The sequence below is a fragment of the Henningerozyma blattae genome, chromosome 6, assembly GCF_000315915.1.
Source record: "Henningerozyma blattae CBS 6284 chromosome 6, complete genome".
Lineage (NCBI taxonomy): Eukaryota > Fungi > Ascomycota > Saccharomycetes > Saccharomycetales > Saccharomycetaceae > Henningerozyma > Henningerozyma blattae.
The window spans coordinates 113,778-126,845 of record NC_020190.1 but is presented as its reverse complement, the minus strand read 5'-3'; the positions used below and the strand labels follow the sequence as shown (position 1 = coordinate 126,845).

General features: G+C 30.9%; 4 protein-coding genes across 4 annotated transcripts; 1 reads left to right on the top strand and 3 right to left on the bottom strand.

Moving 5' to 3' along the window:
* Nucleotides 1-956: 956 nt before the first annotated feature.
* Nucleotides 957-3,155, bottom strand: TBLA0F00470 (uncharacterized protein; the record flags this gene model as incomplete). Its single annotated transcript, XM_004181062.1, has 1 exon — nt 957-3,155. One exon carries the CDS (start codon nt 3,153-3,155, stop codon nt 957-959), a length of 2,199 nt encoding a protein of 732 aa, XP_004181110.1.
* Nucleotides 3,156-4,875: 1,720 nt separating this feature from the next.
* Nucleotides 4,876-5,895, top strand: ACF4 (Acf4p; the record flags this gene model as incomplete). Its single annotated transcript, XM_004181061.1, has 1 exon — nt 4,876-5,895. One exon carries the CDS (start codon nt 4,876-4,878, stop codon nt 5,893-5,895), a length of 1,020 nt encoding a protein of 339 aa, XP_004181109.1.
* Nucleotides 5,896-6,207: 312 nt separating this feature from the next.
* Nucleotides 6,208-7,656, bottom strand: ARP7 (Arp7p; the record flags this gene model as incomplete). Its single annotated transcript, XM_004181060.1, has 1 exon — nt 6,208-7,656. The coding sequence occupies one exon, from the start codon at nt 7,654-7,656 to the stop codon at nt 6,208-6,210; it is 1,449 nt and encodes a 482-aa protein (XP_004181108.1).
* Nucleotides 7,657-7,965: 309 nt separating this feature from the next.
* Nucleotides 7,966-11,067, bottom strand: TBLA0F00440 (uncharacterized protein; the record flags this gene model as incomplete). The annotated part of the gene is made up of 1 exon (XM_004181059.1): nt 7,966-11,067. One exon carries the CDS (start codon nt 11,065-11,067, stop codon nt 7,966-7,968), a length of 3,102 nt encoding a protein of 1,033 aa, XP_004181107.1.
* Nucleotides 11,068-13,068: the final 2,001 nt, after the last annotated feature.

Below are 13,068 nucleotides of genomic sequence, written 5' to 3'. Positions count from 1 at the left end.
TGTAGAATATCTATACTAATTGATGATTAATTCTCAATGTAGTATTATGTATACTCAAAATGTTTTTTTTCAACTCATCGAATATAATGGTGTAGTACACAATAATAGCCTTAAAAAGAGGCGGCAGTGCCATCATTTGTCAGGTGAGAGATTTGTCAAAATGTACCCCGCGGTTACCCGGTTAGAATAATATTTTATCGTGAAGCACGAATATACAATTTAGGTTAAAATATAATTTATTTTGTTGCTATAGAAATAGTATATACTCCGAACTGAAATCGTCTTTTAACCCCGACAGTGTCGGAGTTATAACCTTGTCATTAAAATGAATAAGAATAATAAATATAAAACACAACAGGAAATTTAAGGAAACTTAATGAACTATAACAGGTTATTGAAATCTGATGAAATTGCAAATTTTTGTATTTCTTTTCTATTCCCTTTTATTGCCTCCCAAGTTTTGTCAATATCAATATAATACTGCTTCAGAGGAACTAGATATATCATACTATATAACTAATAGGTACCGAGGAGTTAATGGAGTAAAATTTTACAGCCATAGTTTGAACTTTTATGTAAATTTTACATTATTTGGTATAGCTATATTACTAATAATGTGAAAAAGTTGAAACGGTTGTTTTGACTTAGAATGAGTAGTATAACCCTTACAATATTAATCTTGCTTGGTTATTAAAATAATAAAAAATTTAAAATTTAAAAAATCGTCATAATATTAAGTGCGATGCTCACAAATTAATAAATGCGAAAATAATAATTGATATTAATAAATAAAGAAAAAAAAATCAGCTATATGCCTGTACAGAATATATCTCTAATGTTTTTGTTGTAATAAAATTTTGGAATTATATGTAAGTGGAACAAAAAAATGTAATACTTTTCATTATTTTTAATCAACTTTTGATGTGACTAAAATTGATCTAGTTCAACACCATAGCCTATCTCTCTTTATCTTCACTAAAAAAGACTTGATTTCTTTGATCTTCCATGGGATACTCCGAGTTATTGTAATATTGATTTTCAACAATGTAGTTATTTTTATCATTATTTTTACACTCAATGCCTTCTTCGTTTATATAGTGGATGTCATTATTGGAACTATAATTATCTTGATCTGAATTATCTGATTTCTTTCCTCTTGGTGAGCTGTGGAATATTTTATTGAAAATGTTAGCAAAGAAATCAAAAATGGGATCTGAGTCAGTCATTTTGACATGTTTCCCATCTTCCAAGTCTGCATCCGTAGAACGGTTTAGGTTTATATCTCTCAGTGCAAAAGTTAGCAATACTAAAGGTGCACAAAAGCTAATAGCAACAATGATTTCATACCTTTGAACACTTCTATATGATTCAACCATTATATTTCTTACTGGTGTTCCCCAGCTATAATTTGCAATGAAACTTAATGGCGACGAATATGCCTTTTTTGCTAGTGTTTTATTTTTCATACGTTTGAAAAGTTCCTTGTATAGTGTTTGTGTCCAAATTGCCCCAGAGACTGCAGCTCCAATTCCAGTACCTATATTATCAAAAGTTAGAATCAATGCAGTCACATTAGCCATATCTGCAGAAGAAACAGATGCTTGAGTAATAACGGTCAATGGTGTAATAAAAAAAAGTAGCTGCAACCCCCCCACTACACATAGCGCACCTATAATACCAGAATGAGCCCATTTACCACCCCTATAATAATAGAGCAGCCCCAAAGAAAGCATATACAGTAATGTACCAAGAAAAATAAATGGCTTTAATCTTCCAACAAATGTAGTACCATATGAGAAAAATGGTGATCCCACTGAAGACACAAATGAGTGAATCAATCCAATAGTTGTTGCAGATTTTATAGATTCATCTACTGCCACAAGCAACAGTGAATACATATAATCCTGAGCCACTGCGAATACAAACTTGTATACTAATGAAAGTGTAAGGGCAGCCCAAATGGAACGATCTTTTATTAATCTCCAAGGCATTATTGGGTGTTTTGCAAACCATTTTTCCCAAATTGCAAAACATGGAACCATTACACAACCAATTACGAAGGGAGCAATCAATTTCCCCTCACTCCATCGAGACTTCGTACCACCTGCTAATGTCAATGGAATCAAAATAAGTCCTATAAATGCAGCAAGTAGAATTACACCAACAACATCAAATCTCCAAAACATATCAATTAAAGAATCTTTATATCCATAATATTTAAAGTAGCTTTTTCCTTTCTTCAACTGTTTCCATTCATCTGTTTGTGAGGCTAACCATTGCATATGGATTAAACAACAAAGGATTGGGATGCAAGATAATGGGAAAATAAATGCCCACATGCCAATGTCCCAAGACCAATGTTTAATTGGATTTGCCCTGTCCACTATGATACCTGAAATCCAATCATTAATGATATTAGGCCACGCTAAAATTGCTTGGTAAAAAAATCTCCATTTTAGGGAAGAATAGTCCGATAATATTAATGTCATTAGTAAAGAAACACCAACATACCCTAGATTATAAAAAAAGGAACCTGCACAATATCTTTGGATATCATATGCTTGGGATTGGATAATCGTACCTACTACGTAACAGATTATTGCAACAAGAAGCAATGATAATCTACCAAATATATCTGAGGCTCTAGAATATACAACTTGTGAAGTAGCAGATGCTACTGAATCTATTACATTGATGGTAGACACTAAGGAATGCTTTTTATACGAAGAGGCAGCATATGTTTTATAAACACGACGAACACGACTATCCAAACTATAACCGTAAGAACAAATAAATGCACCAAATAATAGTAGTGCATGGAAATACCATGTATCATAAACTGATTTCATAATTTCAATTTCTTTTATAATTCTTTTACTATCAAATTCTTCATATGTTGTATCGTACTTTGGATTTGTGCCTTCTGTTGAAGTATGTTCAATTGTATTAAATTTTTCATTATTCTTTTGCTCTATATGATTTATTTCACTACTGTTTCGGTAGTTGTTTGAAGATATGGTTGAAACTTTTGCTATATTCTGAGATTTTGTGCTATTGGTAATCTCTTCTGAAGATTCACTTCTTTCTAATATCGTTATCGGTTTATCATCATCTTCAAAATTCTCTGTCGATTCGAAAGAATGATTATCTACCATTGTGTAACAAATATTTGTCTTATTGTATTACAAATTAAATTAAATAAAAAGCAAGCTAACAAACTAACTATCAGTTCGTCAACTTGAAAAAACTTTCTTTTAATATTTATCGATGATTAAATAGTTTTTCAAATATGAAAGTTTAGTGTAGAAAATCAATATACACTATTTACTACGCATTTATTTAAAGATTTTGCTGAATGTGGGTGTTTAATAAAATATTTAATAAAACATTATATTACTCATCTGTTTATTCTAATTCAAATTATGCTGTCACAAAGCGATATAAACATGCCAGGAACAGGGGAATTATGAAAGGTTCCCCTAATTATTATACTATTGCAATCCAAATGTTGAGCAAATATAATGGTTGCGCAGGAAACATAACTATATAGCATTTGGTACAAATAACTCAACAAATAATAAAGAATAGCCCATTGATGCTTTAAGGACTCAACAAAGCATCTAGCTTAGTATATTTAAAGTCATGTGTCTATTTCTCAGGAAAATGCTTTGAACTTTAACTACGTAGTTTAAACATGCTAAATCTTTTCATAACTTTAAAAATTATTTGGGTGGAGCTGCACCCACTTTTTAATTTCCTTAGATGATTGGAGAGAAGTTACAGTGATATTCAATAGTTAACCAAGGTGCATTAGCACAGAAAGAGTATACTTCACTATCACAAAAATAATTTATTTTCATAATATTGATGAATGCCTAGATCTGTATAAACTTTGTTTTTGCCAAGGCCGGCAGGTATATATCGGACTTTTCTTTCTTAGTAGTTCCTGAGGATATATAGTAATCATTGTCTTACAAAACTGCCCGATATCTCGGCTTATAACAGATAAAGATCGTTAAGCATCATTGGCAAGATACTAAGTTCAAACATATATAAATGAATATCTTAGAATCCAGCCTCACGTCGTTACCAATGAAGAATGTTTTTTCCCATTACTGAACAGGTTTCCTGTGCATACTAACGTGTTAATTCGTAGATGGTAATTGAGGGAATTTATCTATAATGATTCAAATTTAAAGATAGAATATTTTTCAAGTTTATCCTGTATGCCTCCCAATTGTTTAGATTTATTTTTTTTCTCGAATCTAGCTCTGAATTGGGATAATTTCAGATTGTATTAAAATCAGCTGAGACCTCCTTAAAAATTTTTCTTCGCTAGTTTCTAATCCTTTAATAAGCAAATGTCGTAATCTCGCCAAACTACCGTAAATAATATACGTAAGTGAAATCATTTGCTCTTCCTAGGTAGGTATAATTAACGACGGTTTCATGCTTATCCTCTGGTGGGGCAGCATATTTCGCTGACAAACCCGTTGATATTACTTATATAGCAACAACCTTGGATATTAAGAGTGACTCCCCTTTTTTTTAGTCTTCACACGCTTCCATCTTTTATCTTCCTAAAATAATAAATCAATAAACAGTAAATCATTACGAAAAATGAAAAATGAAAAATGATTGACAGAATTTGTCGCGAATTTATTAACATAGCCGAATTTAGAAATACTTGCATACCCGATCAAAAATTAGATATGTAATGGAGTATAGGAATGTTTATTTGAGAATTGATAATATTTTCTTTATCATACATTTTATAAAATATATCTGAGATACCTTGTCATTTTAGAGAATCAATTTGTCACTCTCTTTTACGATAAATTAAGTGAAGCAAATAAAGCAATCACAAATATCATTATGTCATTAACTGAAGAACCAAGGATAGTTTCTAATCCAATCGATTTACAGCCTCTTTCATTAGTTAAGAAACAGAATGAATTAGGCCACTCATCAGGCTCAAATAGTACACGTAGACCACCACCAGCTCTTCCTCGCAAGAAATCAAGTTTACAGCTGAAAAATGGTATTCATATTCCAATTCAACCTCAATCAACTCCAACAAAGGATCATAGCTCAAATGGCATAGATGGGATATTCAATAATAGCAATAATAATTCTAATATTCCTACTCCAGTAAAATCCAATAATGTTTCGAATACACCAGGGATGGGACCTTCAACGGTTGATCAAGAGCTATTATATAAGTTGGCAGAAAAGAAGAGGCAAATATTTGAATTAAAGCAAAACTTATCTAATGCTGAGATTGAATTAAAGGAAATTGAAAAACAACTTTCTATTAGCCAAAATTCAACCTTAGCGGACTTTACAAATAAACCATGGTTGCAAAATGCTCAAAAGACTTTTAATGAAATTAAAACTAAAAAAAGTATATCAAACTTCTTTAATAATATGAATTCAAGTACAGATAATCTAACCGGTAATAATAATCGTCCGCCTAAAGTTCCACCAAAAAGAACGGATATTGTTTCAAATACCGTTAATAATAATAATAAGAATAATTCTATTTTCCGTGAAAATAGTAATGTCAGTAACAATAGTAGTAGTAGTAATGATAGTGGTAATAATACCAGAAGTATAAATAATAACTCCAATAGAAATAGTACATTAGGTAGTTTTAACTTTAAATCCATTATGAATAAGATTAATGAGTATACTAAGATGGATCAAGCCGATGAAGAGGATTTTGATAAATTGCAAGATAAAGATATCGATAAACTATATAAAAATCAAAGATTAGCTATGGATTCAGATGAGGAAGAAGAAGACCTTTTCGGGTCTGAATCAGATTTGGATCCTAATGACTCAAGCCTTTTAGAAGATATGGATAATATTCCAGAATCTATTTTCAGAAGATAGCTGTTTAATTTTGTCTATTTTCTGTTTATAAATTTGCATTTTGCTTTTAATGAATATCTTCCTTTTTTTTTATTAATCTCCACTTTTCTTCATTAGTCGTAAGAGATTTATTTATGTAATTTTTTTTATTATTATTATTTATTAATATATTTAGGCTGTATTGTTTTATATTATTCTTGAAGTTAATTTGAAGTCAAAATTAATATATATATATATAAATATTTAGTAGTATAGTATATTACATAGCTATGGATGCCAAGGTATGATTAAAATTGTTCTTTGGTTTTTGTTTTATTCGGTTTGTCGATAAAATTATTCGGTTTCCTTAGAGGCAAAATATTCATCTCTTGTTATCCATTCTCCTAAATTCCAAGAAGGTAAATTGCACATATTTACACCACCATTCCAACTTTGAAATCTACGATCATTTAGCATATTATTGGCATACGTTGTTATTTTATATTGTGGGAATGCAATTGAAATTTCATTTATTATTCTTTGTTCAACGCCTTGAAGTAATGAGGTACAGCCTGTTATTATTACATTATCCAACAAAGTAGAAATATTATTCTTAACAATAGTAGCTGATGCAACCGAAGAATTATTATTGTTTGAATTGCTGTTCGATAAGTGAACACCATCTTTATCATTTCCGCTAATGCCCATAGTAGATGTATTTACAACACTGGCTTTTTTTATACTCTTAGCCATTAAAATTCCCAATCCTTCGATATCTTTTTTAGTATTGTTATGATTACTATTATTGTTGTTGTTGTTATCCAGTTCATTTGTTCCGTTTAGTCCAGGTAAGGGGTCAAATAATAGTTCACCCAGCGCATAGCATTCTTTTAATTTTAAAGCTATGGTCTTCCTGTTCTTAGTTACTGGATCTCTATATAAAAAATATTTTTCTTGGTTTAGTCCACTGTTAGTATCATTTGTACCGCCAAGCATCATATTTGTATTCATATCCTCGTAATACCTTTGGTATTCTTGTAATTTTCTATCAGTAACTTGGACGAATTGTCTCTTAAAATCTAATATTGTTGTATTACTTTGAAGCCAGATTTTTAAGCTGTCAATTTTATTATTTGCATCAGTGCTTGTTTCAATTAAGTTCAATTTTTTCATAATTTGGTAATCTAAAAAATCACCAGCAAATTTAGATTTCATAACTGCATCCTTAATAATGGTACCATCCAAAATAGGTGTCACTTGACATGTTTTAGCACCAATATCTACAACTAACGCACTTTTCTTCCCAAGACTAAATGCTATAGCTAATGGGCTTGGAATCAAATATAATATTGGGATCCTAAATTTCTCGAAGGCTAATTTATAATATTCTTCTTTAATTTGTTTCTCTAATTCTTTTTTATCCTTACCAATAACTGGCATTAGAGCTAGTAGCGGATATTCAGTCATATCACATTTTAACTGTTCTTTGTATATATACTCCCACTGTTTCGCAATACCTTCCCAGTTATATGGTAAGCCATTGTTATCGTATAATGTATATACATTTTTTTCAATTGAATCATTTAAGTTATTCTGTAAATTCTCTTCACATTCATCTAATATTTTAAAAGTTTCAAAAATATACTCTTGGTCATTAGTTATTTTATTCTTTTTACAGATATAAGAAGATGGAATTACACATTGAGGTTGACTAACATTGCTGAAGCCTGCAATAGTACTATGGGAACCGTTTTGGATAACAACACACTTTGTATGCGATTTACTGGGTTTGGGAATCTCCATTTTCAATTGTTGTTGTTACGTAGGCTGTTGTATGTATAATATAAATCTGATCGAGGCTTTGAAAATTTCTTTTACGCTACTCTTATTATTTGTTTTGTTATATTTTTCAGTTTTCACAACTTTCGTGTACTGGATATATTCCCGGCCTTAAAAGTTGAGATTTTAAAAAAGATAAAAGCTATTACAAAATAAATCATTTTACTCTGAGTTTATTCCAAATCTATGATTTTTTTATATATCGTTATGTATTAAAAAGCTAATTTTATCAACAGATGTTTGATAGTTATCATGTACTGCAAAACACTGTGGTTAGATTCCAACAAAGTCTTTCATTATATCTTTGCTGGTGTCTTCCATAGTATCACTCATACTCTGACCTAGAGCAGTGGCATATTCATTAATACCACCTTCGATATCATACCATGTACTTTCTAATGCTCTAGAAGCATTCCTCATTGCATTGTATGTCGGATGCCTGGCAGAATGCTTTAGCTGGGCGTTAGTTTTGAAATCGCTGGGCTTGACACGTTTTTCATCAGCACCTTTTGTTAGCGTTAAAGAGCCTAAAGCCATGATACTTTCTTTATTTTTGGAAGGAGTTCTTCTTGGCCCACCCAATATTTGATCTAATTGTTCTGCTGATGTGTATACAGTACCTCTAACCCATTGTAACGAATTTACTTGGGGTCTGAAAGGAATTCTAGCACTTGGATTATATAGCACGTCTTTGATCACTTGATCATTTGATACGATTGAACGTTGTTTTGTAATTCCTGTAGCCAGTTCATTAATTATGGTATATACATTACATTGTGTTTGACTACAACGTAATAATATATCACCATTTTTCATAATCGAAGATGATGAGATGTATTTTGCAGAGATAGTGCATGGCAGTATGAATGTTCTTATATCATCCAAATTTGGAACCGATAAAACTTTTACATCTCCACTATAAAACAATAAGACTAAAACCGTTGAAAATCTCTTATTATTATTAGAGTCAAAATAAGGGATGCTACATAGCCTACTCACGGCAATTTGCCCTTTAAATTGCTCATGACAATTTTTTGATTTTCCAACACATAAAAGCCTAACCTCTCTTTCACCAACCGTGCATACGTAACCTTGAATGGCAATACCTTTACCTAGCTCATTCATTTTGTGAAGTGTTGCAGTACAATGTAATCCTGTTGATGAAAATGTACCTATGTACTTAATAGGGTCCAAGTGATTGGATTTTATTTCTTCAACGAACGTAATATGATGGCCACTTGTACGATCTGGTAAAATCTTGAAAATTAATAAGGAGCCCCCATCAGTACCACACAATAGCATAATGCTAGAATATCCATCTTCTCCATATTCCATAATGGAAAAATCTATTGCAGTTATGCATGAACTGCTTTTACTTACAAATTTGCGAATATTATCCAAAAATATAATTTTTGGACTTCTCCTATCTATAATAATCAATGAACCTGTTAAATATGCAAGTGCAACAAACCCAACATCACTATTTTTGATGGCAGAAGTTTTGCCTTTTTGGGCATGTAATGCGACAATTGGCATAAATCCTATTGGAATATTAGGTGGCGATCTAAATCGAACATCAACTAATGAATTTTTGTTACCAGACAAAGAAAACTTTTGATAATTCAAAGGATTGTTTAATTCATTATGGTCATTGAAATATTCATTGTTCTGGAATTTCAATAATAAAACATCACCTGTGTCCATCGATACCGTTAGTTCTAGTGTATCTGGTGAAAAGGAAATTTGATTTATTGAAACATCAGCTGACAAATTTAAAATTGATCTGCAGTTAACTTCAAATATTGAAGTATCATTTTTAGAAGCATCCCAAATTCTAACAGATCCATTTGAGTGTCCTGTTAAAATGGCTGGCGTATACTCTGTGGCTCTAACATTTTTCTTTTTGGGGAATCCTCCATGTAAAATGCATTCACTTTTATTATTTTGTAATGCAGTTGTCATTCCTAGCCATAGTTTTTGTGGAATAGATATAGCAGATACATTCGACACGGTTGGTCTGACCCAGCAGAAACTCTGTGGAAATAACGAAGCTCTCTGGGTGAAAAGCCCAGATGGATATAGCATGGTTTCAATTTCGCCATCATCAAAAGTTAGCATAACTATTTCTGGATCGTGGCACCCATGGAAGTAAGGAGAAGCTCTGGGTAATGGTAAAATGTCTACGATTAGTCTATCATGGTCCAGTGGTAAAATTTTTTGGTTTTGCTGGTTTGCATAATATATACTCATATTTTCATACGAACTTATAGAATATAGTGGTGTATGATCTAAATCCAATATCATAAAGCTTTGCTCAGAATTTGTTGGCTTGCCGTAAAAATTATTGATAGGTTTCATGTATACTAAAAGAGATGTGTACTCGGGGTCCTCCCTACATATCCAGAGAACTTTAGAAATTTGTGGGACAGCAGGTACATGATTTAGTGGTGTTGACCTCGGTTGCGGTACATGAATATCTATTTCAAAGCATGTTCTTGCTTGTATTAATTGACCTGTGTTAGCATCCCAAAAAACTAGTGAATTGTCTTGATGAACAGTTAAAATATTTAAAGAATTTGGGTTGTAAACGGATTGAATAACTTTAGGAAATCTTTCAACACATTGATTTTTGGATAATTCACCACCAGGAGCACCTGGAGGCAGGCTATAAATAAAATCTTGTTTTATCGACCTGTCGATGAATGAATAAATAATTGTCACAGAATCGTAAGAGATCAAGATTGTACCTAAATCTCTTGGATTCCACTGTAATGATACAATAGGGGATATTTTCTTTGAAGGGAAATATTTTGTCTTTTGAAAATTTTCGATCTTGTTTTCTGTCATAGTATTACGATCAACATCATAAATCATAATTGTACCATCTTCTAAGCCCAGTAATACCCAATCTATAGAGGGATCCGTTTCTATACAGGTTATTTTTGTAGGTGTAAAAGCAGTATCAATAATCTTCTGGGAATATAAAGAATAAACCGTTAGAATATTACTCGAGTCTACAATGACTAAATATACGCCTTTAACAAAGCTCATATGTTTAACAAAAATTTTCTTTTCTACAGTAAGCAAAGCCTCGACATTTTGTTTGCCAAAAATATAAATGTCACCAGATTCTGTAGCTGTGGCAAGTAGGCTTTGGCTAAAATCAAAGGCACTACACACTGGCTTGCCTATAAAACCAAAGGTACTAATATTGGATAAGCGGAAAAAATTAGAAGGTATATTAATTGACTTGTTAGAGCTTCTTACACTTTTTATACTACTGCTGCTACTGCTATTATTACTTATGTTAGAGGGTAAAAACTTACTATTTCTTATGGAGTTTGGAACGTTTTTAAAATGTTTGTTTTTGAACATGGTTTATAACTGTATACATGTTAATTCAATTATAATCTCTAATGGTAGCATGAAGTTCGAAGAAAATATTTTGCTAGATTATATTAGCATTTGCGTTAACTCTATCTGTTTGGTTTCTAATTCGTATAACAAAGATATACTAAATTTCGTGTTGAGAATTTCTCAACTCGAACATTTTCTGTGTATCCCCCTGAGGAATTTTTCAAGAATTTCGGAGTTTCGATAGAAAAAAGCATTGAAGCTCATTTGAAGCTGATAAGAATGAAATTTACCTTAAATGGTTAAAGGGAATGTGACTATAAGCGTATCTATGGCACTTTACAAATTTTTATATCGTCTCCTTGCCCAATAGAAACTGTTAAAATAAAATTTTTATTCAATATCTTCGGGTTATGTAACAAATTAGTATTTTTGCAAATTCTACATCAGGCTTGTATTGCAAATTTTTCATGTTTAATAAGAATGTTATAAAAGAGATTAGGTGCATCATAGAAGAGCAACTTCATTCAAGAGTTATTTGCACAAGTTGAATAGAGTAGTATAATCAAGCAAACTTTTACAATAAATAATTAGCGTAGTACTAAGTAGAATTTAGAATTTTTTTTGTTACGCTAGTACGTAAAACTTAATCCTTCTTATATAACATATTATTATTTATATTTCTGTAGATACAAAAGTGCTATTAATCAAGTCTATCTGACTATAAGTTAAAACTACATTGAAAAATTTTGAGCCCCTTAATTCAATTCTCAAATACCTGATAAAAAAATTATTTACCCTTTGTCTATACTCTCAGTTAGTTCTTGGAGAAATTAGATCGTTTTGATTCTACTTTTCCACATGTATCCCTAAGTTCATTTTTATTCGTTTAAAAATAACTAGTCTATGGATAAGCATATTTCTTGGGATATATTGTTTTCTGTATATTTCTCCATGTCTATATGGTATGTGTTTTTATTACAACTTTCTTCTGTTCCACAATATTACTTGTAGTTTTCTTTGTTTAGGTTTTTCTAATATGGAACGGCTAGTGGTTATTACCCAATTAAGTTGGTACTATACAAATATATCGTTAAAACTTACGAATAGGTTAACTATTATTGGGAATAGCACAATTTTATAACCAAAGGTATATTTAATGTTGGAAACGCTATTCTATTTTTTTATACAATTTGGGAATTAAGGAATGTGTTCGTTTGTATAGTACCTAGCTAAGTTAGATACTCTTAGTAAAATATTTTTCCTTAATAATTAACTAATTAAATTTAGATATGTTATTATTTATATGCTTTGTATGCCACAATATGCAGTCGTTACCCTTATGCTTTAAATCATTGAGATTTTTCCAATGTTTTATCAAAATTATTAATGAATATGTAAGACAATAACCTGGGAATAGAGCATAGAGTATGTATATATTTCTTCGTTATTTTAATATAAGTTCTAAATCAAAATATTATTCATCAATTTTAGCTTTAGCATTTATTGTTTCACGTATTTGTATACAATTATATATATAAACTTTATGCTAAATAACTATGTGAAATATACAAAATACATAAAATACTTAAAGAAAGAAAGCATATCAAAAAAACAAAAAATATAACCTGTTTTAAAATTGTCAAGCAGTAAAATAATGCTGTTATATATCATTCATTTAGCCGAATTGTTTTTATAATAATTTTCTAATATAATACTCTACGGTTTCTGGGAATTGTATGTCACGTGGTCCCATAATATTCCGCAATGTCGCGTAGTGTGAGCTACGTTAGTCACGTGTATAAATTAATATCACCTGATAACGGAGTGAACATGTAGATTAACAAGTAAGTGAATTGTGAACATAAATTCTATTTAAGAATCTAAAGCCAAAAGGAATAAACTAGAGGGTTAAGGTAGAACAAAGAAGTAAGGACCAGAAAACAAAAAGAACGAAATACAAAAGATGGAAGTGTATAATGAACAAATTGGAACGTAATAATAATAATATTTAACTTCCAT